The sequence below is a fragment of the Syngnathus leptorhynchus genome, chromosome 18 (assembly GCF_054491065.1).
Source record: "Syngnathus leptorhynchus isolate UIUO chromosome 18, UIUO_Slep, whole genome shotgun sequence".
Classification (NCBI taxonomy): Eukaryota; Metazoa; Chordata; class Actinopteri; order Syngnathiformes; family Syngnathidae; genus Syngnathus; species Syngnathus leptorhynchus.
In genome coordinates this window covers 638769-666763 of record NC_141212.1, presented here as the reverse complement: position 1 = coordinate 666763, position 27995 = coordinate 638769, and the positions used below count along the sequence as shown (strand labels likewise).

Genomic DNA, 27995 nt, shown 5'->3' with positions numbered 1-27995 from the left:
CCGCCCGCCATGGAGCGAAGCAAGCGCCTGTGCGCGGCCCTCGCCGCCGCCAACTGGCTCTGCTCGCTGCTCTTCTGTCAGGCAGGTACGTCATTTTTCATTTGACTTTGCTTCAAATGAGATGAAGGGAAAGAATCCAAAGAATTCCTCCATGCTGGCACCTTCCCAAAACGCTGTGGCGCTTTTCAGCAAATCAATAAAATCAACTTTGAGAGGTGAGGAAGCGGGCCAGCCGCTTAGGAATTCACATCATGGCTTGTTTGCCAGCGCACCTGTCCGCCCACCCGCTAAATGCCCCGCGGCCAGGCCATTAGCATGGGCGAGAAATCACGTTTGCACATTTGCAGGAAGCCCCCCCGGGCACGCATCCGTGCTCAGGTCAGAGCGCGGCCGTGACTACTCGGGTGCAATATGTGGTCTTGTTTGTAGCTTTTCTTTATTCTTATTTCGGTTGTCAAAATGTCTGTGGTGTTAAAAGTTAATGAGGGGAAAGCAAGTCCTGCATGCTCTGTCTTCTACACCATTCTTTGTGGAACTCAACTACCAGGAGTGGAGTTCGAACCCACGAGGACTAATGTCCATTGGATCTTAAGTCCAACGCCTTAACCACTCGGCCATCCTGGTACACGTTTTAAGAAAATGCATCCTTCAAAAAAAAAAGTTCTCTTCTGGCAGTGGCGTGCCACGACAAGACGCACTCCCACGCCGAGGACGAGCTCTTCAAGAGGCTCTTTGCCGGCTACAACAAGTGGTCCAGACCCGTTCCCAACATCTCCGACGTGGTCATCGTCAAGTTTGGACTGTCCATCGCTCAGCTCATCGACGTGGTCAGTCATCATTTTTTTTTTTTTCTTCACAAAAGTATCTGCAATTCTACTGAAGCCTTACTTCCTTTTTGTCAGGACGAGAAGAACCAAATGATGACGACCAATGTTTGGCTCAAGCAGGTGGGGGTGCAAATTTTCATCACTTTGTCATCACCATCAAAAGAAATGTCAAGTTCAATTTTGTTTTTCATCCCTAGGAGTGGAATGACTACAAACTTCGCTGGCAGCCGTCAGATTATGACAACGTGACCTCCATCCGAGTGCCGTCACAGCTCATATGGGTCCCGGATATCGTCCTCTATAACAAGTGAGTACAGAAACATAACTCGATTGTAAAAAAAAGGTGAAGTTAGACGAAGTAGTCGTAAGTATTGTTATTATGAACATGAGTAACCGTCGGTGGAGCATGCTTGAAAATAACTGCCTTGACTCTGACGCCATCTAGCGGTCATACGTAATGGAGCTCCACAAATCCCCATTACAAGCTCCGATAAGAGCAGTTCTGAAAAAGGATCGAACGAGACGGCACGAGAGCGCTGCTCATGAATGAGACGCTTTTAAGATATGACATTCATTTCAGAGAGGATGATGGAAATGAAAAGAATGTTCCTGCACGTAGAATGAATGAATGAAAGCGCTCGGTGTTCTCCGACATTTGCAATTGCTCCCGTTTCACGTGTGCTTGCCGTCATTTTTGTGGGCAGCGCCGACGGCGAGTTTGCGGTGACCCACATGACCAAGGCGCACCTGTTCCACACGGGGGCCGTGCGCTGGGTGCCCCCGGCCATCTACAAGAGCTCGTGCAGCATCGACGTCACCTTCTTCCCGTTCGACCAGCAGAACTGCAAGATGAAGTTCGGCTCGTGGACCTACGACAAGGCCAAGATCGACCTGGAGCGCCTGGAGACCTCGGTGGATCTCAACAACTACTGGGAGAGCGGCGAGTGGGCCATCGTCAACGCGGTGGGCACCTACAACACCAAGAAGTACGACTGCTGCCACGAGATCTATCCGGACATCACCTACTTCTTCATCATCCGCCGCCTGCCGCTCTTCTACACCATCAACCTGATCATCCCCTGCCTGCTCATCTCCTGCCTGACCGTGCTGGTCTTCTACCTGCCGTCCGACTGCGGCGAGAAGATCACGCTGTGCATCTCGGTGCTGCTCTCGCTCACCGTCTTCCTGCTGCTCATCACCGAGATCATCCCGTCCACCTCGCTGGTCATCCCGCTCATCGGCGAGTACCTGCTCTTCACCATGATCTTCGTCACGCTCTCCATCGTCATCACCGTCTTTGTGCTCAACGTGCACCACCGCTCGCCCAACACGCACAAGATGCCGCGCTGGGTGCACGCCGTTTTTCTGGACCTGGTGCCCAGGTGGCTGTTCATGAGGAGGCCGGCGCCCAACGCCAGGCGCCGCAGGCTGCTGATGGAGAGGCGCCGGGGCCGGCCGGCTCCCGGGCCCGGCGTCAGCACCTCGGCCACGTGGGGCAAAGAGGCTTCCTCGCGCTCGCTGGAGGATCTGGAGTTGGGCACTCTGGCGTCCTACGTCTCCTTCCGCCCGCCGTCGCCGCAGCGGCCCGAGACGCCCAGCGCCAGGCGGCCGCCGCCGGCGGGTCGGACCGCCACGGTTAAGCGGCGAGAGGAAGCCCCCGCGCTCGACTTCCCGCTCTCGCCCAGCCTCATCCACGCCCTGGAAGGCGTGCACTACGTCGCCGACCACCTGAGGGCCGAGGACGCCGACTTCAGCGTGAGTAGAACGTCGGCGCTCCAGATCTTTAAGTCCACTTCCGACCATTGTTTGTATCCAGGTGAAAGAAGACTGGAAATACGTCGCCATGGTGATCGACCGCATCTTCCTGTGGATGTTCATCATCGTGTGCCTGCTGGGCACGGTCGGCCTCTTCCTGCCTCCTTGGCTCGCGGGCATGATTTAGACTTGGACTTCTTTTCCACTCCCCAAGCGTACACATTAGCATCGCTAGCATGTACAATATTAGATGCTATGGTGAATGTTTTCTTCCTATTATAACAAATGTCAAATTGGCTCATTCCAAGTACGTTTCATATATTTATTATTGCCGTCACAGCGAGAGGTGAGAGTTAGTCGGGACACCGCTTTTTTTTTTTTTTTTTTTACTTGGACTATTTTATCGATAACGTTCCAGTTGTGTCCTAGGTGGCGTCCAAGTAATGTTATACACTATATCTAAAATCGAACCGTTGAGGAGGCTCTTGTTATTAAAAATCCGAAAATGTATTTGCTGAGGAGAGGCCTCCGTTTTGTCGAACGACAACACACACACACACGAGCACACGCACACGCACGCCAGGATGTACAAGGGACATATGTACACATGAGATAATTTAAAGGTTGCGGCGCTGAGTCAGGGCTGGACGGGCTTGGCCAGGTTGGCCCGCACCCGGGCCTGGTCCACGGCGTCCAGCATGTTCTTGCTGTCCATTGCCAGGTTGTGGGCCGCCGCCAGCATCTGCTTGCGGCACTCGTCCCGCAGCGAGGTGATGGCGTTCTGCTGCGCCAGACGCATTTTGCTGATCAGCTCGGCCATGTCGTTGTTGAGCAGCTTCTGGGTGCCCTCGATCTGGGCGGGGACGACGTAAAGTTAGATCCGACCGGCTCGAGAGAAGGGAAAGGAGAGAGGTACCTACCTCGGTGCGCACAGACTCATGCAGAGTGGGCAGGATCTCGTCCACGCTACTGATCAGCTCTCTCAAGGCCATCCCCACCGACTGCACGCAGCAACCACAACGGGGAAGTGAGTCGTCACCGTTCGTCCAATTGAAACGGGACGTCGCTTTGCGTCACCTGCACAAGCGTGACGTACTGCTCAGGCTGCATGTCGACAACGTCGTTCTTGAGTTGCACCACGACTTTCACCACGTTCATCACGCACGGGTAAACCTTGTCATCGGAGCGGTCCAGCTCGGCGGTGGGCGCCGGCTGATTTGGAAAACAGATCATCAGAAAATGAAAGTCAAGCCGGCGCTCGGCGTGATCATCCAAAAATGGTCATAACCTGCGCCGTGAGCCGAGGAGGCTTTGACGGGGGGCCTGGAAAACACGAGATGCTTTTCATTTACTATTTCATTCAAATATACTTTGTTGTGATCCTTTTTTCCTTGACTCACCATTTTCAGCATGTGCTTCATCTGGCTACAAAGGACAAAAAAGGACATACACTTCATGAGGACAACATCAAAACCATCTCAAATGAAGACAAGGCCTACCATTTGTGCTGGGGCTTCTTCTGGTCCCACGGGGTCCTGTAAAAGAACAGGCAGGTTCATTTTATAGCAAACCGACACGGAGCCTCTCTTTGGGACGCTCAAGAGGGGCACATGGATCTTAAGACTAACGGGGCGCCCTCGGCGCTCGAGGGGGACCCCGCCGTCTGGCGGCGGACAGGTGGACACGGTGAGGGAGTTGACAAACGCGAGCGAGGCTGTGTTCCCCACCAGGAGTCGCTCCTCTTTCTCCAGCCACATTTTGTCTGCCTCCATCTGCGCTTTCTGGCGCTGTAAGGTGTGGCGCATTTGCTGGCGCTCCATCTGCCAAAGGTGCTGGGCGTCCTCACGACTGTTGGGCTCCACGAGGGGAAAGTCGTTCTCCTGCAACAATCGGAGAAGTTACACCATTTTTTTTTATTTTTATTCACAAAAGCGATGCCATGGAATATTTATTCCGTTTCCTATAATAACCTCGTGCAGGACCAAAAAGGTCACTTGACCTCCTTATTTTGCACCAGAATGAGTGTGAGTATTACGATCAAGTCAAGATAATTGTATTTTATGTTATTAAATGTTATTTGACCTCATCAAGGATTAAAAAACTTACACTGAAGCCATTCGTATACTGTACTATTACGTATTGGCCTGTTGGGGCGGTGTGGTGCCTGAATGAAGAAAAGTCGCGACCGGGACACCGACGAAGAAGAAACTGCCCGCGAAGATAAACGAAATGTGTGATGTTGCTAACTCGGAACGACATAAATGTTCCGTGAATACATTTTCCACCACAAAACAAGAACGAACAATTGTCTAATGCTGCTTCGTGGAAGACGACCATTGACAGCATGCAAAATAAACAACAAAATGGTAAGCGCAGCTGTCAAGTGATTATGTTTGGCGAGATTTGAAGGCAAGGCAATGAAATAAACCAGAACAAAGTCCAAAAAGTGTTTGTTGCGACTTCCAATGACGACATTGACGTTGTCGTACTTAAACGTAATGATTTGTTTGTCATCATAGCTGGTACAAAATGTCATGATTGTGTTCATCTTTGTTGTTGGGGTTGAATTTAATGTTACACTTTGACTGGATGTTGAGTGCTTTTTTTTTTAAAGGGGGGGGGGGGGGCAACTTCACGCAGTTTGGATTTTAACGTCATTTTTTTTTTTACCCCCATGCTGCGACGTCGAGGAGACCTGATGGGCATTGGCAGAGTGTTCATGGAGTCCACCGGTGACTGATAGTCACACGGCCCGGCCAGGTCTGGCGAGCTGGCGCACAGAGCTTCGTTCAACTGCGGACACACACGTAAGCACGCACATTTGCTTCCAGCTCTTTAAGTCCACTCAACGGCCGCATCCATAAGCACCTGAATGTGCAAACCGATGCTGAGCGTGTTCCCAAAACGCCCCGATTTCTTTCTTGACGGCTGCAATGAGAAGAATGAGCTCGCACGCCGTCTCTGGAGGTTCCCAGCGCGCAGAAGCGTCTACCTTGGGAGGTGGCTCGCTGAAGTTGATCTTGGCGTCAAAGTATTTGGTGGAGCGCGCTCGGTCCCGCTTGCGTTCCACTTCCTGCTCCTTCTCCATCTTGTGCACGTCCCTGCCAGAGACATTCAAGTTGAAAAATAAAGGTGGAAAAGATAGCCAGCCAGCCAGCCAGCCAGCCGTCCGTACCTGATCTTGATCACCAGCTCGGTGAAATTGGGCCTCTCTCTGGGGTCGTAGGACCAGCAACGCGTCATGAGCGAGTAGAGCGCCGGCGGGCAGTCGTCGGGCTTGGGCAGCCTGATGCCCTGCTCCAGCTGGTTGATGACGTTTCGGTTCTCCAGCCAGAAGAAAGGCTGCTGGCCTCGGCTCAGGATCTCCCACATGCACACGGCTGGACGAAGCGAGGGAGGCGTCGGAATGCGAGCTGGCCTCAATTCAAAGGAACGCGTCGAGGCGCCACTGACCGAACATCCAGACGTCGCTGGCTGAGGTGAAGCGTCGGAAGTTGATGGATTCCGGCGCCATCCACTTGATGGGCAATCGCGTCACCGATGCTGCAATTTCATCGTGTTGTTTTTGGACACTCGGCGTTTTTGTGCAATCGCTGCTACGTTTTGGATTTAATGAAGCAATTTTATGATGATTTTTTTTTCATGATATCAATTCCTTTTTCTGAAGGGCTGTTTGAATGACAAGCTTCCCCCTGGAAGTCGGCCTCCGCTACCGTTTTCCTGATGTCTGCTCCCGGACCACATGATTGTAAGTCCGTTTTTATTTTCTACACAGTATTTTGTTTTTGGATATGTCTGATGGCCCCATTTCAAAAATGATGCAATGAATGAAAGTTTAACAGGCAGAAAATGTGAACTGCGTAGTTTCTTCTGCACAAAATCTATCCAAGGTACTATTTTCACTTCGTAACGGCGCACAGCCAACCTTTGTAGTACTCTTCGTCCTCGATGTAGCGCGAGAGTCCAAAATCTCCCAGCTTGACGCAGTCGGGACTGGCGACTAACACGTTTCGAACGGCGATGTCTCTGGAAAAAAAAATTCACTCGTGAATGCCGAACCGGGGGGGGGGGGGGGGGGGTCGCTCGGACGCCGTCTCGTCGTCTGACCTGTGCACCATGTTGACGCCTTCCAGGTAGACCAGCGCTTTGCAGATTTGCAGACTGAACAGCACCAGGGTGGTGTTGCTCAGCTGCTTCTGGTTCTGCGTCAGGTAGTTGCCGAGCTGGAGACATGTCGATCGCGTCAGCCCGCAATATTTCGACTTTCCGCCTGCTGAGCGCCACCGACCTCTCCGTATTCGTAAAGCTCCATGACGATCCACACGGGGTTCTCCTCGATGATGCCGATGAGCTTGACGATGTTAGGGTGGTCCAGGTTCTTCATGATCACTGCCAAAGCCGCAAAAGTCTCCTTTTTTTTTTTCCCAACTCATGGGTGTCGGTGAGACCTACCCGCTTCGCTCATGAACTTCTCCATGACGTCGGCCGAGCAGTCTTTACACGTCTTGACGGCCACTTTGACCTGCTTGCCGTTCTGAGACGGATACAAGAACCGCTAAGTCGGCGCGTGAGGAAAATCAAGTTGTAGACGACAGCCTTACCGCCGCCGCGTAAACGCCGTCGTAGACTTCGCCGAAAAAGCCCTCGCCCAGGAGTCGCCCGAGGGAGATGTCGTCGCGGTCGATGCCGTACTTGACGGCTTAACAAATCACGGAAGACGTTGTTATTTTTTTTTTCCAAAACGGCTGCCGTCGCAAAATAACCAACGCAAGCCACCTGATCTGGGCCGCTCGTCCAGAATCTCGCAATAGATGTCCGAGCCTGAAAGCGCAATGTGATTATTGAGCAAATGACTTTTTGTAGACGTGAGACGGTGAGAAGCGGCAGGTCAGCGTACCCATACTGTGCCGCGTGGGGGCGCTGTCCATTTTTCTGGAGAGAAAACAAAAGAATTGAAGCTGGCTACAAGTTTCCGTGGACACGAGTGAACTCACCCAGTTGGAATCTCGGGGAGGGAGCTCCTCGTGCTGGAATCTGACAAACGGGAGACAAAACGCGTCAGCTGAGCCGAACTTTTACCTCAACACGCCACCGGGTGGCGCCAGAGCACACGACGTACCGTGATTTTGTCTGTCAATGATGGAGTCCTCCGAGTCGTTCTCCAAGCGCCAGTAACCGTCGATGAGATCCATCATGTTCTCGGCGACGGGCACGCTGGCCACGTTGATGGTCAAGTGCTGCGCGGGCCGACCAGAAGCGTACGATGGAGACAATGTGATTTTGGGGGAAGACGGCGGCGGCCGGGGCGTACTTGTCTGGCGCCTTCCACGTCCAGATTGATGAGAGCCTTGCCGTTGCTCTGAGGCAGACATTGCACCTTCTTGATCTGCTTGAAGTCGGCCAGAAAGACGGGCTGACCGAGACATTGGGAGAGGTCAGACATCGGTCGGGCGCAACGTGAAGCTCAAAGTGTGTGTGGCGCTCACCGCCGCGTTCTTCTGCGTGCGTTGGCGGATGCCCCGCCCACCGATGACCAGTTCCACCGCCAGGCTCCAACCTTGCTGTGGACGCACGGCGTCCGTGTGAAGCCCTGCCCCGCCCCGCCCGTCACTGCGCGTGAAATGGCGCGGCAGCACTCACCACCAGCTCGCAGGGGAAGACCTCCTCGTCGTAACTGGCAAACTCCTTGAGCGTCTCGAAGAACTTGACCATGCAGTCGTCCTCCTTGAGCGTGGCGAACTGCTGGAACGTCTGCTGGATCAGCTTGCGCAGTTGCTTGGACTGGGAAAAATTCCAAAGCTTCGTTCAGCTTGGGCTCAAAGTTGAGAAACCCAAAGGGAGCTCACCTTCATGCTGTTAATCAGCGTCGGAGGGAAGAAAAGGTCCAAGCCCACCTCTTTTCTTCACGTGGGCAAAACGCAAAGAATTAAAAGCACCGGCGCGATGGACGGCGCGGCGTGTCGGTCAACTTACTCGAGCAGCTCAAAGTTGGACTTCTTCTCCAGTCCTTTTGCGTTCATGTCCTTATAAAACCTCCTGAAAGCAAAGGCAAATGGTTCACGAGACGTCGAGGTGACTTTGACCGCGGCGCGGCTCCCTCACCTGATCTCCAAGCAGCCCAGCTGCAACGCCATGTTGTCGTTGACCTTGCTGGCGTGGTACTGCATGTAATCGCTTCGGACCTGCCCGCAAACCACCAAAATAGCTCACATTGGCCAAAGAAAGAAAAAAAAAAGGAGCCAATATTTGGGGCTTTTCAAGGACCTGCTGGTAGAAGTACACCAGCGTCGAGCGGTCATCTTTGAACTTTTCCAGGAAGTTGACGGGGATGTATCGGATGCGAAGGTCATACCTGCTCGGGAAATCGGCAGAAGATGAAGAAGAAGGTCCTCCCGGCGGGTCGGGGGCTCACCTCCACTCGGCCTCCAGGTGGTGGCTCTCGTAGCGCTGCTCCACCTGGCTCACGGTCAGCTCGGGATGCAGCCAGTGGAGCTCCTCGGATTTCAGGTGCTTGAGCAAAAGGCCGTAGCAGGCGCCGTGCTCCACGTTTGGACCCAGACGCCCGCTGATGAGGATGGAGCGGATAATCGCCTGCGAGAAATCCACTTTTGAGCCTCTTTTTGCGCAAAGCCAGCCAGCGGTGGCGTATTAATTCTTGTCAAAGGGCAACATTTAGTCATTCATTAACGCCGCTGGGGGTTTCCCCTTTCTTGGTTAGCCGCGCTGCTAAGCTGTGCTAACGTGCGCCTTTCCGTCTCCGTGCACTTGATGGATTTTCACGCATTTCACAATCATCACAAAGAAACATTGGAACGGGGTTAGCGAGCCAAGATCAACTTGCACTCCTCCTCTCCACTCACCCTGATTTGCCAGGAGCTGTCACATTTGACCAGCTTGAAGTTCTTGCCCAGGGTATTGTGGGTGCAGAAGCACACCTTGAGGATCTTGACCAGCCCGCCGGCGGGCGGCGGCGAGTTGGCGGGCTGGTCGGCCTGGCTCTGTCTCGGGCTGGGCGCCTTCCAGGACAGAGTGTCGCCGGACATCACCTCGTACATGGTCACGGTCGGGCGGGCCTCATAGCACGCTGAAGCGGATGATATACAAATGTGGCTTAGAAATTCCGAAAGGCTTGGCGCCGTGCCTTTGCTTTGCTTTTCTTTGCTCTCCGGCTCGTAGCGCACGCGGCCTTGTGTTTGCTTAGCCCGAGGCCACGCATTCCCGAGCTGGGCCGCGGGGGTGTGTTTGCGTGCGTGCGTGCGTGTTCTCGTGACGAGGGAACGAGAGGGTGCGGTGTGTTGCGCAATCGCCCGGACGGATGGATCGACCACAGTTGATGTTGGAGACAAAGCACCCGAAACTGAGTGAGCAGAAGCAATTGTTGAACCTTTCCAGGAGTGGTTGTCAGTGTCACATTGGGATGAATGAAATTCCACAGCTGGAGAGGAACAAGCTCTTTCCTGAGCTCCTTATTCTGATTTGGATCAGAAGATTCTGACAAGGATTTGTCGACTACCTGCGATGCGAGCGAGCGAGGCCGCTGCCTCTTGTGTCGATTTAGCCGCCATTAAAAAGCCAAGTGAGGCGGCGCTGGAATGCGGCGGCTCGTGTGCTCACCTGCTCAGACTTGCAGCGCTCCCGAGCAAAGTTCTCTCGCTCACGACAAGCCAGCGTAGTGCTTTTTACAACTTGTAAATCATTTGTACACAGGCAGCGACACTTTCCACGGGTGTCAAATGAGCAACATGCTCACGAGTGACCACAAAGGTCAAGTTTCCAGGGAAATCTTGGCCTCCTTGTTGTGGTTCCTCTACCTGCGTGTTTACATAAGCCAGGCGCGTTGTTGCAAACGCAAAGGAAGAAACGTGGAGTCTTACCTGCCAGTGTATGTTAAAGCCGCCAGAAGTAACAGCAAGCATTCCCTTGAGAGAGTCTTTCGCTCGCGTCCCGTCCCGTCTCGTCTCGTGTGTGTGCGTGCGTGTGCGTGCGTGTTTGGAAAGGAAGGTGGGACTACTTCCTTATTGCGGCACAACGGCAGAGTACATGTGCTATGTAGTGTCAAAATGATTTCTAACATGGCTTAACCAAAACCCAAATGTTGTGGATGAGTCTCAGAGGTGTACAAGTAGAAACAAAACATCATTTTTATCCCCCCCATCTCATAAAACTCTATTAAACCTTGCTTTTTTTTTTTTGCTGATTTGATGTTTATTATTTCGATTGAAAAATCTTCTCGTTTTGATGTTTTTATATTATTGCAATGTTTTGGGTGTATTATTTATTATGAACGCCAGAGGGCGCCACAACGCCAGAAATGCATTGTAGTTTGGGACAAGTCCGCTCTAAAAATGTCGTTTGCTGCATGTTATCTTTTCATCTCATTTAACTATTTATAAATTAAAGCCTGGAGTAAAAAAGTGCATTTTTTTACACCCCTATACATTTACTTTTATCATCTATACATAGTTTGTTGGGATGTTTTTCCACACGTATGTTGAATTGTCCTTGGGCAGCCTCATGCCAGGGGAGGGAGGGTCCTTTTTGGCTGAGCCTGGTGCAATGCCGACAGCTGTGAGGGGTTCATGTCTGGGGCACAACAAAAACAACAACAACAGCAGCAGGAGCAGCAGCAGCAGTAGAAGAACACGGCGGTTCCGCAGGCCAAGAAGGCCAGGAATCCACAGCAGGTGGCTGCTGTGCTTTGCTTTGCTAGCTGCTTTCTGACGCAAGCAGCGAGCAAACATAGCCACTGCTACCTCTTTTTTTTTTTTGAAAGTCTTTTAAAGCCACTTGGAAGGGGGAATCATATTGACGCAAATTGGCTGATCTGTAGCGTTGCAGTTCACTCTCCATCCACAAGAGGGACCCCTACGCTGACTAAGTCAAGCAGTGGCACTTTGTTATTGTCACTCGTGTGAAGCTTTCTTCCCCCAGCCCAGTATGACTCCATTTTTGCTGACTGTGTAACTATTGCCACAAGACATTTTGGGTGGGACATATCTCGACTATTTTTGGGGGGGGGGGGGAATGAAGTGTTTGAAAAGCCACGCTCGCTCCGGCCGGCCCACCTAAATGACCGCCGACCCCGCCCTGAGGCTCCCAGTGCAAATAGTTGACCTGGAATGCTTTCATCTTGCGCATCCTCCCTTCCCCTCAGCGGTCAGCCCCCCCCCCCCCCCCTCGCCGTTCCACCTTGCGTGTCCTCAAATCACACGAGGAGTTGAGAGAAGCCGGCCGGCTTCAGCGCGGGCCGTGGCCATTTAGGACTTTTAGCGGCTCCTCAAATCGAGTTTAAAATGAAGGTCGATCCCTGTTCAAACATTTGTCTGACCCTCAAGTGGCATGGAGTGGTCAGAGGTCAGATAGTCCACAGATAGAGAGGCCTTCCCCCCTGGGGGTTGTTTGGACACGTATTAACGAGCGTTGATGACACGGCCGCCGCGCTTGGCTGCTTTTTTACCACTGTCAGCTGCTGGCCCACGCGCAAGTGAGAGTGAATCATTCCAAACATAAATTGTAGCCACGCCGTCAAAGTGACAAGCGAGAAAATTCAACGTTGCATTTATTTAAACACCGTAATGTTCCAACAAATCAGGAAGCAGGAAAATACCTCAGTCAAGCTTAACAACTTGAATGATACGCTTCCACTTGACAAAGTGCGCTTTGGATTTCAACAATGTGTTTGCACACGCGTGACTCACCGTTTACTCACACTAGGTGTGTGTTGACATTGGAAACGGCCATGTATGGCCCGTGAAAGTAGCGCGGGCCATGTATGGGCTTTTGTGGACACTCCTGTTGGATGACAAGACATGACAACCAGCATGCACGCGCTTCATTGCACCCAAATGCAAAACATCATTACAAATTTCTTTTCAAGGGAGTAAGAACTAAATTTGTGGCATCAAGGTAAGAAAGAAGACGAGCACGCAAACATGCATTCGGACCACCTCGGATGAAACAAGGGGGGGGGGGATTGCAGGAGCGATGATGTCACCCCTGTAGTCAGCTAATGGTGACATTTCAGGGAAGATGATGTCATTCTTGTACGCTTGCCCCGCCTCCTCTCTCTCTCTCTTTCTTTTAGCTCCCCCCCCTCCCCAGCTCACAACAGTGCTCAACGCTGCCAGCCTCTTTCAACGTGCACGCGTGGGTGTCATGTGGGTGTCGTGTGCTCGGTTGTGGGTGCTCCAACGTGTGGGCGCTCGCTCCGCTCCGCTGGCCTGGCCTCGTTGGCCGTTTGAAAAGAGCCTTTTCCCGCCACGGTTCATGTGTTTCATAATGCATGTCAATGCACACTGCAATCTTTGGCCCACTGGGACCAATCAGGGATGCGGCGCCAGTCCCTGGATGAGTTTGTCACCCTGCGGAGCTCGTCACGTAAGACGACTCCCCCCCCCCCCCCCCACCCTTTTTTTTTTTTTTTGGGTGTAATATCTTCTGATATTATGGAGATTGGGTTTAACCTACTTAGAAGCAGAGCGGGCCGATGGCAGCGGAAAGCCCGCCATGCTCGTTGAAGCCGCTCACCGGCGGTATTTTTATCCCATCCGCCGATGCACTTTGGCCCCGTGGAGTTGCGCCGCCGCTGTCTTTCTCTCGCCGTCGAGAGGGCGCCGTGCGAACGAGAGCTGTAAACAAGTTGCCCCCCCCCACACACACACACACACACCCCACCCGCCGCGCCACACGAGCGCAGGCACGGCGCATACTCGTACTCGGGCTGTATCTGGGCAAAAAGAGCGAAACGTCTGCCTTGTCGTGGAAAGGATGACAAACGGCAAATCAGCTGTGTTTGGAATGCTTCCCAACTCATGCCCACATAGATCCTTCCAATTTTCATCTTTTCAGAACTAAGTCAATTCATTGTGACTCTTGACTTTCAAAAACTGGAAGCCATTCAAAGAAATTGACCCAGAAGCCTTTTTTTTTTTTTTTTTTAAGCAGCATTGGACAAAACGTCGGCTAGGCCGCTTTTTAAGCTAACAGCGGGAAAAATGTCGGGCTAAGAGGCGCGTCTTCGGAACAAAGCGTTCACGTTTGACGGATCCGTGTCGGGGATTTAAGGGCAGCTTAAGAGCGCAAACGCTGTTCAAAGAGTTGCTAAATCAACCACACTTGCTCTTCCTTCCTTCCTTCCTTCCTTCCTTGTCGTTTTGCTCGACCTGGATTTGAAGAACGCTCACGCAAGTCAATCCAATGTGATACGAGCTAGGGGTAGCGAATGGCAGACATTTTGTAGCTATTTATTCCACGCACCTCCAACTTTTTATGGATCTCAGTGAAATGGAAGAAATGTAGTTTGAGTTATTGTTTCATTTCCTGACTGTCTGCATTTGTCAACCTTGACGGTCTTGCCTCCGGATGGAGCGGGAGTACCTCGAAAGTCGCGTGAATAATTGATGGCGTCGAGCGGAGGCTTCCTCACATCAGGTGAGGCGGGGAAAGCGACGATGATGTCTATCGACTCAACTCTGCCCTCGGCTCGGCCTGGAGCGTTCCTAATTGAAGGCGCCATATTGGCTGCAAGTCAGGTGGCGTGGCAGAGGTTTGAGGTGGCCACTTGTGGCTGGGCAGAAAGAAAGAAAAACAATGAAACCCCAAAGTTCCTACACAATCCAAATATTCAGTGCTAACGTGGCATCGTTATCCTTCTCATTTTTACTGAATTCATTTGAATCTATTTTGATTGATGGCATTTCCATTGAGCTGTGGTGAGCCAGCCAGCCGGCGCCTGTGACCTTCCAGTTGCCGACCTCACGATTGTTTCTTTTATTAACTGCGCAGCAGTTGCTTGCAAATTGCCGTTGAGTCAGACCCCTTCAGACCCACTCTTCCCCTCCATCATTTGTCGCCGCCTTACTTCCTCGTAGCGTTGCCGTGGCGTCGCGTTGCCACGGCGCAACCTTTCCACTCCAAATCGGCCGACTGGTTTGGTCGGAGTTCCCCTCCGGGGGCCTGTGACGCGGTGCGTCAGGAATGCGGCGGGCCCTGGAGCGTGAGGCCCTTTATCTCGTTGTTGCCGTGTGTTTGTGAGTGTGTCCGAGTGCACATTGTCATGTCATGTTTTTGGCGGTGGCACCTGAAAGCGGGACTTTTGTGTGTCTATTTCTGTCCAGTCTGCATTCCTCTCCTCACAAATATTGACCCTTGAAGCGGAGTGAGGCTTCAAAGCATGCCAGCCAACCAGCCAAGCCAGCCCGGCCCAAAATCCCCTTCCGGACACCTGCAGAACCTCTTCAGAAAGAGGAGAAAGCCCCTTTGGGCCGGATGGGCGGTGGTGGGCTTAACCTCTAGTCTGGACCCTAAAAATAGAATCAGTCATTCATTCAGAGGGGGGACTACTTGCCTATGTTCTTTGATGCCATCAATGGAGCCTTTCACACCCCGAAATCAGAACTTGACACTTGACTCACTTTTTCCGCTCTTATTTGAAAAAGTGGTGTTTTTTTTTTTGTAAACCAAAGTGCAGGAGAGTCAGACAAAGAAGGTCAAAGGTGGTGCCAAGCATGTGACCTCCTCCGTAATCCCTGGTTGGAGCGAGGGATGATGTCATCTATTGTCATGTTTTATGCATGGGGGATGGACACCTGCCCTCACGCGTACAAAGAGCTGGTGAAGTGAATAAAACGGCCCACAAAGTCTATTTGTTCACCATGCCAGCGAATTCGCCCCGCCCACTTTGCGCGATGGCAACGACTCCACTTAGCCAACGCGGCGTTCTAATTAAGCGGCGGTGGCGTGCGTAACGTAACCCCTTTTCACGCCTTGTTGACATGACGTCTTGGGGAGGGGCGGGCCCGTCTGCGCAAACAATGAGGAGTGAGGGGCTCTCATTCAGGCCTTGATCTGCAAAACCAAGCGTGAAGGTTAAAGCCGGGTTGCCAATTTGCAGCAATGGCCACCGTTTTGGAAGCTTTTCCTAATTTGACATATTTGGACACAAGTGGTGGAGCATCACATATAGACATATATATATAATATCGGAATTCTCGCACATCAAGTTGCCTTTAGATTTGCAAAACTTCAGAGGAACTACTTTTTAATTGTGAAATGTGAATTAAAAAGTATCTTTTGATGTAAGCGCTGCATACATTTAGCGTCCCAATGGAAGCCATACGCAGTTGAATTCAAATCGGCCACGCAGGCAATGAGCTCATCCCCGTGTGAGCGCCCCGAAAGATATGATGATGTCATGGCGGCTTTGGTTACACTGGGCCGGGTACTTTGGCTAATTGTGTTCCACTTAAGCGGGCGCACGGGACGGCCAAACGATGACTTTAATAGGCTCCGGGCGATCGTAGCGCAACTGGCAATTAAAGGCCCAAATTAGCATGCCGCTCACCTCGCGCTAACGGGGCGTCGTCCCAAAAAAAATCTGCTTTTGCAGTTCTGATGCGCTCACGCAACCCAAAACAATCACGTCGGCATCGTAAAAAGATTTATCGATGACATCGTAAAGCAGAACGTTATTAACAAGCAATCAAAGGTCCAGTCAATTCAGGGGCTGATGCGCCGGCTGCTGTGGCTCATCTTCCATTTCCCCTTCTAAGCGCCACGAGGACTCCCGCTCGGCTCTGGCCACGCGCTTGTAACTTTTACCACACATCCGCCTTCTGGCTTCACACGCCGTTTGATGAGTGGCGGCAGACCGTTTCATCAGCCAACCCGGCTTGTGAGGCCCCTGGACACTTAATTGGATTCCTAACTAGGTGCGGCAGACGTTTTACAATGAGAGAGAGCGAGAGAGAAAAAAAACTGTCTCGGAATCCTCTTCATAAATATTTGATGGTTGGTCTCGGAGAACAAAAAGACGTCAGCGCCCGTGAAGTCATCACTCGCTCTGCTTTATGCTAATGAGCGGCAGGATGATTCACGGCCGGCCTTGCTGGAGTCAGTCCACTTGACAGAGCAGCAGGAATGTGAATGTGGCGTCAGGTGCCACGAGTGTGCCCGCTAAGCCGTCTGCCTAAAACAAAGGCGCACCGGTCGCAAGCCTGAAATTCTCTGGATGTCCATTAGCCACCTCTGCTAACACGTAGCGTACGCCTGCTCTCGCCCCAACATCTGCTAGCCACGCGGCGGCGCGGCGCACGAGCGACTCGGAAAAAAAAAAGCCCCGTCGGAAGATGGGAAGGTAGCCAACGCAAAGACGATAAATTGAATTTGCGGCTCAGTCATGCACCTTAGTGTTAAAGCAAGCACAAAATAGGATCACCCAAATGAACACATTCACTGCCGCGAGGGTCCCAAAATGACGTTCCAAAAGGTTTGGGGTGGGCGTTCAATTGGCAACGTGACCGAGCTGCATCAATTACAACGTGCCGCTGACATCGGCGCTTTTCTCTTCCCGGGAATCCGCCGCCGTGGCTCGGATGGCGATTCTGGGCCGTCCTGGTCCGATCTTCAGAGGTGGCCCCGTCCCTCCGTCCAAGAAAACGTCACCCCGTCGGAGGCCGACGACGGCAAGCTTCAAAGGAAAGCAGGCATGTCCTCTTTTTGCTTCCGATAGAGAGCCCTCGAGCAGATGGTAACAGTAAGCAGCATCATGGTTGGAGTTGGAGATAGCTGCTCCATTAGGCCGCTTGTTGGCAAATGAGCTACTTAAGTTAGCATCTTCCACAACACAGCTTCCAAAGCAAAACCATTTCCGATTTATTTCTCGAGTTCATTCAGGGACTTTTAGTGTCTGTTAATCTCTTTGTTGGCCAGCACCTTCCTTCATTTGCATGAGAATAAAAGACGGCGTGAAATCAAACTGGAAGTGTGCATGCGCTCCTGCGAGCGAAGGAAGAAAAGAAAAGAAAAGATTTTTGCTGGCTATTCATAAATCTTTCATGATTTCTGCTCCCACTGCCGGCCGGTCCTCGTGATGCGCCCCAACATGCCAAATGCATGCCGTTTTTTTTTTTTTTTTTTTTTTTTCCTGGAGACAATGCCTTCATGTTTTATTTCCTGGTTTCATCCCCGCGGGCTCAATGAAACGCGCAGCGGCTTCGCGGATGATCCAAAGCAAAAAGTTGAACGGGTCATTTTGCAGAGAATAACTTGCATATTCCAAACATTCAACTAGCTCGGTTTCAGAAATGCTTTTCATTGCGCAGCGGTTGGCGCACGCATGTGCCTGGTTGTTGACTTTCAATGTGCCTCCCCTCCCTCCTGTTTTTTTTTCTAATGGCTGGCTCTATATTCTTGCCGCCCCGCGGCCACCAAGCGTTTGGCGGTATGCTAAACTCTTGGAATTTCTTCTGCTGAACTCATTAAGTATCTGTGGCGATCCTGCGGGATATTGACATGAATTCCCTACCCTGCCGCAGCCAGCAATTTGGAACGTCGGCGTGTTCCTAAACAAACGTACCGTTTGTAAAAATGCACAGTGAGATTCTCGTGCACGTTGCTTTCCTTTGATGGCAAATTGAAACTGGGAGTGCTTTTGAGCTATTTGTTTGTTGAAGCGCTGCTCTTTGTGACGTGAGGTCACCGGCGGGGTGGGGTGGGGTCACCGCCATCCTATTTTGAAAAACTCTCAAACTTAGCGATCCCCGAAATATCCTCCCGCTGGCCCAAAAGTCAAAGACCCCCGGAATTAAGAAGGCGAGCGAGCATAAGAAGCTCATGGGACTGGCTTGCCGGTGTTGTCAAACAAGCTGTCGACGGGCCGCCTTTAATCCCGTGTTGACGCCGACTTGTTACTAGGGCGCTCCCGCCCGCCCGCCCGCCTCAGCCAATCCCGTGGCGGCCGCCTGCGCCCTGACCTTGGGCAGCCGCCTTTTCCTTGAGGCCAGGGCGGCCGCGGCAAAGGATCTAAAGGGGCTCGCCAAACGCGGGTTGGGGGGGGAAATGTATGAATGAGGAGTCGACCGGCCGGCCGGCGACCAATGGGGGCCGGCTAGCGGTAGCGCCGACCAATGGGGGAGCGCCGGTCTGCCTCTAGTGCCCGCCCGCCTCCTCGGCGCCTGTTACCAGGTCACCGTGCCTGCCCGCTGCCTCGGAATAATCTGTCTCATTGGGTCAGTGTGCCTCGCGCGACGCGCCTGACTGGCTGCGCGAGCCTACGCCGTTGCTAGGGAGCTCAGCCAATGGCGGCGGGGCCTGAGGTTCCCCCTGCCGGTTTCTAGGCAGCTTCTGCTTCTGTAGATGTTTTGGCGGGAGATTGAGGAGGAGGAGGAGGAGGGTGAGGATGAAGGCCAACAAGTAAAGGGGTGGAGAAGTGAAGTGGAGCATGTGATGGGCTGTGTGTGTGTGTTTCTGTGCACATGCAAGTCGAGTGTGCATGTTTGTCTCTTGCTTTTCTGATGCAACCTCTCCCGGGCTACTCGGGGACCTTGTGTGTGTGTGTGTGTGTGTGTGTGTGTGTGTGTGTGTGTGTGTGTGTGTGTGTGTGTGTGTATGCGGGCGCGTGTTTTTTTTTTTTTTTCTCTTTTTTTTCGATTTATCCTCGCCTACCCTTCCTTCCTTCCTTCCTTCCTTCCTTCCTTCCTTCCTTCCTTCCTTCCTTCCTGTCCTCGCAGGAAACGAGAACCAATTGCTGCGCTGTTGCCACCGGAGAAGGGAGGGGAGGTTTGTTTTGCCTGTGCTTTTATTCCCGGTACCTCCCCGTCCACAGTTACCGTAGAAACAAGAGCAACTCTGACTCTATTTCCATCCGCCGCTTCCGTCTTCTTTTTCAACGACACGGCAACCGACCTGCCGACGCGAGCGGCCAATGAGGCGTCGGGAAAGAAGCCAGCGCTTTAAAGCGCGAGCGTATAAAAGCAAAGACGGCGTGGCGCGGCGCGCACGCCGAGCAACTTTGGAGAACACTTGACAGTTTGCGTGGCGAGAACATCCGCTCCCCCCCCGCCGTGCTCAAAAACAAGAGCATTTTCCTCCCGATTTCAAGCTCCCGTCTCAAGCCAAAGCAAGCGAGTCATCGCATCCGACACGCCCGAAATCTCATTGTGTCTTCCGGAAGGCCCGCTTGGGTGGAAGAAGCAAGCGCCCCACCCTCCGGCGGACGGGAACGCTGGCCATAAAGCATCCAAACGCACGTTTGGTCCGCCCGCTCCAAAAGCAACTCGTCTGTCTTGCCGCTTTTGGGCCAAAGCGTAAAATAGCCTCGGAACCGTTTCGCTTGTGCTGAGCGTGTGTATTTCGACACGCGTGTCGGTAGCATAATTAAACAAAGCCGGCCGGGCGAAGATTGAAGGCTAAATACCGTCGTGACAAATTAGGTGTCAAAATATGAAACAATGGCAAAGGCCCGCATGGTCAACAAAGACACAAAAGTGCAAATGGCCGACTCGGACGGACGGATCGCAGGTGTCGGCGTTATGACAAGCTGTCAGCGCGACACGTGTTCTGTTTACAACTTTCTTCTCCGTATAGGATTTCATTTATTTCACGGGGCGTTAAAAGTGGTGTCACGACACTGCAAGAGATGTGTGTGCGTGGTGTTCCGGGCTTGAAACGTGTTACCTTTGGATGAACCCTGAGTGAGCCTTCAAATCAGGAGGTGCTGACAGACGGAGCTTTTCAATACGGTCACGTCGTTGGCGCTTTTAGCGTGGCTCAAACCATCCCAAATTTGCCACGCAGGTGCAAATTGGAGCTTTGACAACGCCCTCGCCACAAACAAAGCAAAATGGCAAAGTGGTAAACAGCAGATTTGGCCCAAACGCCAGAGTGCAAATTGGGGAGCTTTGACAAGAAAAACAAGAAGGTGATTTGCGTTGCAAATGCCCTTGCTTAACTTAACGGCCTGCCGCAACTCGCCTCCCTCTAAGTGATGAGTCCTTGGCGGATGCCGTAATGAACTACAATTGAAATTGCCCGAGCTAATGAGTTATTGATAAGCGCCAGTGCAACTCGGAGAGGCAAAACAAGCGCGCCGGGCGCTAATGACTTTTTCAAATGACCCCACCTATTGAAAAGGGGCTTCCGAGTGCACAATTACAACATCAAACTCCAGATAAAGGCGCCGCTTTGTTTTCGGTCGCCTTTCTCAAACCATCTCAGCCTCTGGAAGCGTTGATTCATTGGCATGCAGGCAAAGAGTGGACGGCGGCGGAACCCGTTGGAATACAGTTGCAAACCAAAACGGCAGCAACGGAGGCTCTGCGTGTCTGTTTTATTGGAGCGCTCCCTCCCATCTGCACTTGAGTAAATAAACATGGCTTCGGCTCTATTTGCAGAAATACTGTAATTATCCTCCAAACGAACTCCTTCGTTTAGCAAATGTAACAATAGCGGGAAAAGGCGTTGCTGGAGCTCATTTGCATGCCTGCTGCTTTCCAAGTAACAATAACAAACGTAATGAGCCGGCGAGGGAGGGAGGGAGGGCCCTGTATTCATATTTAATGGCGGATTATGCACAATCGCTGACACAATGTTGTCAGTTTTTTTCCCGGGCGGCACCAAACTCTATTGAAAGCGACAGAAAACATCACTTGGGCGTGGTCTATCACTAGTTTGGTGGAGGGTACAGTAGATGGGGGGGGGGGGGGGGCTATTGCTGTTGGCTTTACACATTTTCATTTGCTTCATTTTCACCTTTCTTCCTCTGTCACGACGCGTAGAGTCGCCGGCGCACTGCGGGCACATGACTCTTTATTGATATTATGAATCGTGTGCTTGCTAGCTAGCTAGTCTGATTGATTGTTTGATTGATTGCGTTAGGCGGAGAGTCATCGCGTGCCGTCGCTCCATCACCGAGCGGCTTGCAATCAGCTGAGCGGCGGGCGAGCGAGTGAGTCCCATGCCTGATGGGGGGGGGGGGGGGGGGGGGGGGGGGGTTGTGTGTGTTTTTCAACCCCTCCACGTGTCGGGTTGGACCAAGCAGGGGGCGGGACCAAAACAAAGCACCTAATTGGTCCGAGCCCTGTCACCAGCTTTTGGCGGCTAAAGGAGGAACAGGGCTCTTAAAGGGACACGCACTTTGTTTTGATTTCAACCTCATGCAAACCCGATTGACCGACCGACTGACCGACCGACCGCCGGCCGTACTTCCAAACTTACGTTTCCAACCTTTATTCTCTTTTCAGCACACGCATACAAACTTGGCCCGCTTTGACACTTTTCCTAAATTGACCAAAATGAATGAACCTATTTTCGTTGAATATGCAAACAATTAATTGATGGATAAAAACATCATGAACGTCCACTAATGCTTCATGCTGCGGGCTAAGGGGAATTAGGAGCGTGATTTGGGTAATCCTACATTTTCCAGCAACAGTCACACAGTTGAAAACGATGAAAATATACGTCGTTTTGCAAAAGTGACTTTTTGGTGCTCAAAATAGAAGGCAGGAAACCAACGCAGTGTGATGGTGCTGATCGTGTAATGATGTGTTTTTCGAAAACATTGCCTGGAGCGCGCGCGCACGCACGCACGCACGCACACTTGAAGTGGAAGGCGTGTGCTATCCAAGCGAGGCGGGCGGAGTCTCCAGGAAACTCAGGCAAAACACAAGCCGCGCGCCGCCTCTCAGCAAACACATCACGAGCGAGCGAGCGAGCGAGCCGCCCGCCCGGACGCGAGCAGGGCAACTAACGCGCGTCTGTTCAGAAAACTCAAAAGCAACGAGCCTCGTTGTCAAGATACCTACCACCCATTATAACGGGAATCGCTTTGACTGGCGGTGAGTTGGATTCCTTTTTTTTTTTTCACTTGATTTTGCTGGTTGCTGGGCATGCCCGGGCAAAGAATGCGGGGTCCGGACTGTCAGTGAGGGCTTGACTGGAGCTTTTCAAAGAACCGCGTGCATGTGCTCTTATGGACCATAACAGACTCGAGTTATTTTCTTCAGGTTATGCTCACCAAACGTCATCCGGTTCTGTGAACTTGTTGTTTTTCTCATTCAAAGTTATCAAGTGCGCTCGCTCGCTCGCCCGTTCGTTGGTTGCCTTCAAGTCACGTCAGGACACTTGACGCAAACTTGACGCAAACTTGACCACTGTAGTCGAACACATTTGTCTTCTTTTCATGCATTGAAGTCGTTCATTGTTTCAGCGTGCATGATTCATTTCGTAGATATGTTTGTCAATAAAACTCATCAGAGCAGGAAAATGTAAGCGTTTGCGTTGACTCGCCAATCAATCCTGGCTTTCCGGGGGACCTGGGTCGGGTACGCGAATTCATGGTCAGGTCAGCTGCGCACATTTCCGACTCCAATCGGTTCTGTTATCCATGGCGGCGTTGTTGTTGTTGTTGTTGTTGTTGTTGTTGTTGTTTGTATGCATGCAAGTTGCTCTTTGCCGCAACGCGCGTGGAGAAGAGCCCAGCGCACAGATGGAGCGGCAGAGGGAGACACTCGCCGCCGCTCCACTTTTGTGGTGGCTGGCAGCCATGCAAGCGGGCGGGCAGGCAGCCACGCAGGCGGCAGGCAGGCAGGCAGCCACGCAGGCGGCAGGCAGGCAGGCTCGCAGGCAGGCCTGCCCTCATGCCCTTGGGGGTGGCCAAGCTTGTGAATTGTGAGGATGCTCACAATGTGCGTGTTCAAGTGGAAGGAGCACGCATCACCATTCATCTCTGGGTGCTGTTGATTCTTCTTTTGGCTGGATAAGGTCAAAGGACACCCACACCCGCCCGGTCGCACTTCCAATCCCGGCGTATCCGCTTTCAGCAGCCTCGGCCCAGCCCAACCCAGCCCCATTTGTCTGCACTTACGCAACAAACGGTAGCAAATCAAGACAAATTGAACAAGATTGAAAAGAGCACTTGAACATTTATGGAGTGATGAATCACGTTGGAGCTGCACCTTTTGGTTTCACCCGCCGTCGTCTTTTGTGCGCTTGCCAGCGAGCGACCGCGAGGCGGAAGGGGCTTGTTCTTCTTCTTCTTGTGCATCTGCGGTCGGTGTGCACTCTTGTGCTCTGGGGCGCGTCGCAAGAGATGCTGTGTCATACAGTATGTGCAGAAATCATCGATTTATTTTTTTTTTTTTCCAAGCATGCTGGAGTCACTTTTACCACTCATGACGTGTGAAGTTAACTTCTTGTTTCCTCATCAAGCGACATCCCCTAAAGACTTTCACTTTTATTGATCCGACTTAGCAATCGGAAACCGATTCTCGTTCCGATATCGAAAGGAAAATCCAAATGTATCCGGCGCGTGAGCGCAAAACAGCCGGCCCGAGCTAGCTCGCGCGGATGCTTCGGCTAGCGCTAAAATCGGCGCCGACGGCTCGACGAAACGTTTGTGGCCGTCCGCCCACGCCGGCCGGGTCTTTCCATAGATTCCTCCACGCGGAGCAACATATGAATGCGCATTTGTTTGTGCGTTAACGTTAGCTTACATAAGCCTCTTAGCGGGGGGACTTTACGATGACTCATGATTGATTTCCATTCATTGTTGACACACTGAGATCATTTTCCAACTGCCAGAGGGCCATGTTTCCACTGATAACGCGCCTGGTCGTTTTCGTTTCCTTTTTTTGTTTCTCTTCCAAACAAATTCCACCGGTAGCCTGGCTTTCCAAGAACACGGCCGTGGCGCATTCCATTAAAGTTGCCCCTGCCGCTTTGTCCGCAGGGCTTTTTCTGCTGAGGCGTCCCATGGACGATGAGGAGGAGGACACGCCGCGGCCCACCTCGCAGCTTCGGGGAACGCACTTCAGGGACCTCAAGTACGCCGCGCCGATGGAATCTGGCCAGAGCACCGTCTCGCTCGCCCTACCGCTCGCGCCGGGCGCCCACGACAACAACAACGGCGCGCTGGCGTGCGGCTTGCACGGTAAGGAGGGGGCCTATGCACTCACTCGCCTGCTCACTCCCCCTCGTCTGGCTTTCTTTTTGTTTCCGTGCGGCAGTTAAGAATTTGCGCCGTGCTCGGCGTGGCCGGCGATAACTCCGCCAGTTGAACTTCTTGTTTCACGACATCCTAATCAAATCAGCGTGACGAGAATTGAGTCGCCGGCGGGCAAGCCGCGGCGGCGGCGGCGCGTGTTGTTTGTTGACTCAGCGTAACGCCGCCAGCGCCATTGTTTGGGCTCGTCTGGCCGTCGGCGAAACCCGGACCCTTGGCCGCGTCCCAATTTCACACTCATTTGTGAGGCATTCAGCACATGGCAAGGGGGGAAAAAAAACAACAACCCTAAAAAGTCCAAATTCCCCCTGAGAGGCATGACCCAACCAAGAAAGACACGCTGGAGGCAACGGGTAAACTCCGCGACATCGCCCGGGGAAAGAAAGCGAGTATAATGAGCTGTTTTTCCTGCTGCTCTTTTCTTATGTGAGGTCAAATGCTTCCATTGCGCAAACCTGTTCTAAAAAGCAGACACAACAATTGACTTCAATCCGTTCCATGAGCGACCATTTGCACAACTCGCTTTGACTTTTCCGCCTTAACATTTGGCCCGATGCTTTTCCTGCTAGGTGACGCCGCCTTGCGCTGGCGCTTTGCCGTGCAACCGGAGGACCGAGGAGCGAGGCCGGCCGCCGCCGCCGAACACGAGAGGCGGCGGCGGCGGGAGGAGGATGACCGGATGGCAGAGAGGCCCGGCCAGCAAGAGGCGCTGAGCGTGGAGAGGCAAATCGGACAGAAACTCCGGGAGATGGGAGACAAGTTCCAGCAGGATCACATTGATGTGGTAAGCCACTTTACAGATACACACTCAGAAAGTCAGCGTCTGGAGGAGGACTCCAGCGTCTTTTGTGCTCAGCCACTTGACAACAAGGTGTGCTTACGCAAAAGGTGGTGGTGGGGGGGGGGCTTGTTGGAAGAAAGACAAAGATTGAGAGAGAGCAAATCGCGATTGTTTCTCTGCGCTCATCTAAAAATAACTTCCCGCTCATCGTCAACAACTTGACGACAATAGCTCGCTTGTGCCGGCCGTGGTCCCGCCCCGCCCGCCCGCTGTAGCGCTAATCACTTGGCACAATTGGTTCCCGGGCCCAACTTTGGACATCCCCCCCATTTAGCCCAGAACGGGTATTTTGGAGACGATTGTTGAAATCAACTCAGCAAAGTTCAATTAAGGTCAATTAGTGTTCCGATCGGCAGCGCCACTTGGACATCAACTAGCTTTTGGCGGGCTGGCGGCAGCTCGGCCCCTTCATGTTAGCAAGCCAACATTAGCAGCCGGCCGGCCGGCTGGCTGGCTTACGCAACGGGGCGCAACATTTGGAGATGAGTGAGAGAGAGCAGCCTAAGTGGGACGCCCGAAGATTTTTTGCTCCGCTACAAATAGCGAAAACCAAAATAAGAAATGCCTGAAGAAAGCCTGGCAATATGCTAACGGTTTCAGCGCCTTTACTTTGAAACGGCGCCATAGACTCACGTCTACACGTCTCACGTCAACAAACCGGAGCGACTGGTTCCCTCCCGCACGCACGCACGCACGCACGCAAACGCGCCACGTCCTCATTTGTTTTTTCACAGCCAAAGCTTGAGGAGCGACCAAAATGTTTGTTTGTTTTTTCCTGGCAGTTCCTGCGGCAACAGAGGCAAAACCTGCCCGCCTGGATGCGGCTCACCATGGCCGTGTTTGGCTTCCTTTTCTTCCCCAGGCCGCCGGCGGCGCCGCGTCTCGTGCCCCGAGAGCACAGATGAAGGCCCCGCCCCCCCCGGGCCCGGCCGCCGCATCTTTCTCCCCCCCACTGTCAAGGCAGCGGACTTGTTAGAGATGGCACTGGAAGGTGGAACACGGGTTTCTGATTTTTGCTTTTTTTGGTTTGATGAAGAAGCGATAGAGAAGAAAAAAAAACTCTGGTCACCGCTGGACGGAGGCTGATGGCATTTTTTTTTTTCCTGGGGGTGGGGGGTGTCTCCCCTCCTATTGCCCCCGTTTTTCTTGTTCAAGAAGAAGCCATTGAGTTTGAAGAGATATTTTGGAAATACGACTCGCCAGATGACCTATTTTGTACAGCTTTCGATTTTGTTCTCGGACGTGAACTGGGACGGTCGGCCCCGGCCGGGAATGCCTTACGATTGTCCCTCCCCCGCCGCATCCAGGAGAAAGAAAGAAAACTTGTTGCTTTTGTTTTTGGGCTTTCTTCCTGGCATCCAAGCCCTCGGCTTCCCTTTTTTGGACTCTTCCACAACCGAGCGCCCGCCGGCTCATTTGATGGTGTCATCATCCTACTTGAAGTTACGTGACGAAGGACGGCGGACGTTTTGCGAGCCTGCGGTCAACAATCACGACCGCCGGGAAGCTTTCGCCTCCCAAACTTCTCGGGACAATCTTTGGAGCGAGCGAGCGAGCGAGGCGTCGAGCAATATTCTCTCGAACCGATGGCTGATGTTCAAAACGGCAGTACCGAGCCCGACCTGCGGGCGGCGCTCTGGTGGATCTTCCGGAAACGTCTGACAATCGGGCAAAACGATGGCATCGGTAGACGTGTAGTCCGCTTTGGCCCCACCACAATTTGCTGACACTGATGATTTATGTTGATTGTTGTCATTTTTCAACGGAGTACTTGACAGTCTGATGCTTCAGATTTTTTTTATTTCTGAGACCTCCGCGTTTGGTTCTCAGAGATCCTCGCCGTTTGTTTCCTGCAAACACCGAACGCTGAGCCGATTTGTTTTCGACGCCATCTTTCCCGTTAGCCTAGCTTAACACGGTGTGGGCTTTCTCTCCTCGACCTCCCGCGATTTATTTTGTTTATTTATTTCCTTATTTATTTCCGGTGTACACTTGCTAGCGTACAGGCGCTAGCTCGGCGTGTTGTACAGTCGTGGAGGGAGGGAGGCGAGCGGGCATCCCATCCCTTTTCAGAAATTCCTCACAGGGCTGTACAAATTGACCATTTTGTTCTTCTGATATCAAAACTTGAATTGTCATTTTTGTTGTGGCAATATGACCTCATTTTCCTACTATTGTGTCCAACTTGTAATGATCTCCTAATAATTTGATCCCTCGCCTCGAACGAAAGCCATGTGCCTGGCGCGCGCCGAGCGAGGGCAACTCAACGGACAATCAAAATGTACGAAAACGTGCCTTGTGAGGAACACAACTGCGAGCCTGGCGTGCGGGCTCGCCCCACCCACGAGGCGCGGCGCCACGTTTTTTGTTTTTCCCCCCCGCCACACTTTTGGACTCTTTGCTGTCAACACGCACTGTACAGACAGACAGACAGACAAACAAACTGTTGTTGTAATCTTTTTTTTTTTTTTCTACTGCCGTGCTGAACTTCCTACTCTGATTTTGTAAGACGCTGGAGGAGGAGGAAGGAGTCACCATCGGTGCCCAGTATTATTTATCTTTGAATGGAGCCTTGGGTGTCTTCTTTTCATATTCCGACGGCATCCAAACCGTCGTCGAGTGCTGATTTGTTTTTATTTTTCTCCTCCTTTTATACAAGTTGGATACAAATTTGACACCATTTCTATTGAGGCTTTTTCAATTTTTCTAACCTGAATAGAACCAACCAAGCCAATCTGATGCTGATTTTTTTTTTTTTTTTTTCTACAATGTTTTTGTTTTTTTGAATATA

The 27995-nt window shown here is 52.2% G+C and overlaps 3 protein-coding genes and 1 non-coding gene across 9 annotated transcripts; 2 read left to right on the top strand and 2 right to left on the bottom strand.

Annotated features, from left to right (window-relative positions):
• The first annotated feature begins 9 nt into the window (after nucleotides 1-9).
• On the top strand, nucleotides 10-3102 carry chrna2b (cholinergic receptor, nicotinic, alpha 2b (neuronal)). The gene is made up of 6 exons (XM_085937060.1): nucleotides 10-85; nucleotides 676-827; nucleotides 903-947; nucleotides 1025-1134; nucleotides 1532-2582; nucleotides 2644-3102. Exons 1-6 carry the CDS (start codon nucleotides 10-12, stop codon nucleotides 2767-2769), a joined length of 1560 nt encoding a protein of 519 aa, XP_085793186.1. The 3' UTR covers nucleotides 2770-3102.
• trnal-uaa (transfer RNA leucine (anticodon UAA)) lies at nucleotides 542-624 on the bottom strand. Its single transcript has one exon. It is a non-coding gene; the product is annotated as a tRNA-Leu (tRNA).
• On the bottom strand, nucleotides 2705-10605 carry ptk2bb (protein tyrosine kinase 2 beta, b). Of its 3 annotated transcripts, none has more exons than XM_085937059.1 (31): nucleotides 10457-10598; nucleotides 9443-9666; nucleotides 8995-9173; nucleotides 8847-8934; nucleotides 8685-8764; nucleotides 8556-8618; nucleotides 8429-8483; nucleotides 8223-8363; nucleotides 8069-8143; nucleotides 7894-7995; nucleotides 7702-7819; nucleotides 7577-7616; nucleotides 7480-7514; nucleotides 7359-7403; nucleotides 7184-7281; nucleotides 7035-7116; nucleotides 6871-6971; nucleotides 6690-6805; nucleotides 6508-6608; nucleotides 6036-6125; nucleotides 5758-5962; nucleotides 5575-5683; nucleotides 5451-5510; nucleotides 5253-5375; nucleotides 4310-4462; nucleotides 4082-4117; nucleotides 3983-4007; nucleotides 3871-3905; nucleotides 3660-3794; nucleotides 3503-3583; nucleotides 2707-3435 (listed from the first exon to the last, which is right to left on the bottom strand). In XM_085937059.1, exons 2-31 carry the CDS (start codon nucleotides 9635-9637, stop codon nucleotides 3220-3222), a joined length of 2982 nt encoding a protein of 993 aa, XP_085793185.1. In that variant the 5' UTR covers nucleotides 9638-9666; nucleotides 10457-10598; the 3' UTR covers nucleotides 2707-3219. The 3 variants fall into 3 exon arrangements, 2 of the variants coding, with proteins under 2 accessions (XP_085793184.1, XP_085793185.1); XR_015068839.1 differs by having other exon boundaries at nucleotides 3290-3435; nucleotides 3679-3794; nucleotides 10457-10605; XM_085937058.1 differs by having other exon boundaries at nucleotides 2705-3435; nucleotides 4082-4462; nucleotides 10457-10602.
• Nucleotides 4774-27961, top strand: LOC147042062 (uncharacterized). Of its 4 annotated transcripts, XM_085937062.1 has the most exons (6): nucleotides 4774-4948; nucleotides 5276-5389; nucleotides 6250-6330; nucleotides 24091-24291; nucleotides 24933-25147; nucleotides 25987-27961. In XM_085937062.1, the coding sequence occupies exons 3-6, from the start codon at nucleotides 6306-6308 to the stop codon at nucleotides 26107-26109; spliced, it is 564 nt and encodes a 187-aa protein (XP_085793188.1). In that variant the 5' UTR covers nucleotides 4774-4948; nucleotides 5276-5389; nucleotides 6250-6305; the 3' UTR covers nucleotides 26110-27961. The 4 variants fall into 4 exon arrangements, with proteins under 4 accessions (XP_085793188.1, XP_085793189.1, XP_085793187.1 ...); XM_085937063.1 differs by lacking the exon at nucleotides 4774-4948 and having other exon boundaries at nucleotides 5234-5389; nucleotides 27714-27961; XM_085937061.1 differs by lacking the exon at nucleotides 4774-4948 and having other exon boundaries at nucleotides 5234-5389.
• Nucleotides 27962-27995: the final 34 nt, after the last annotated feature.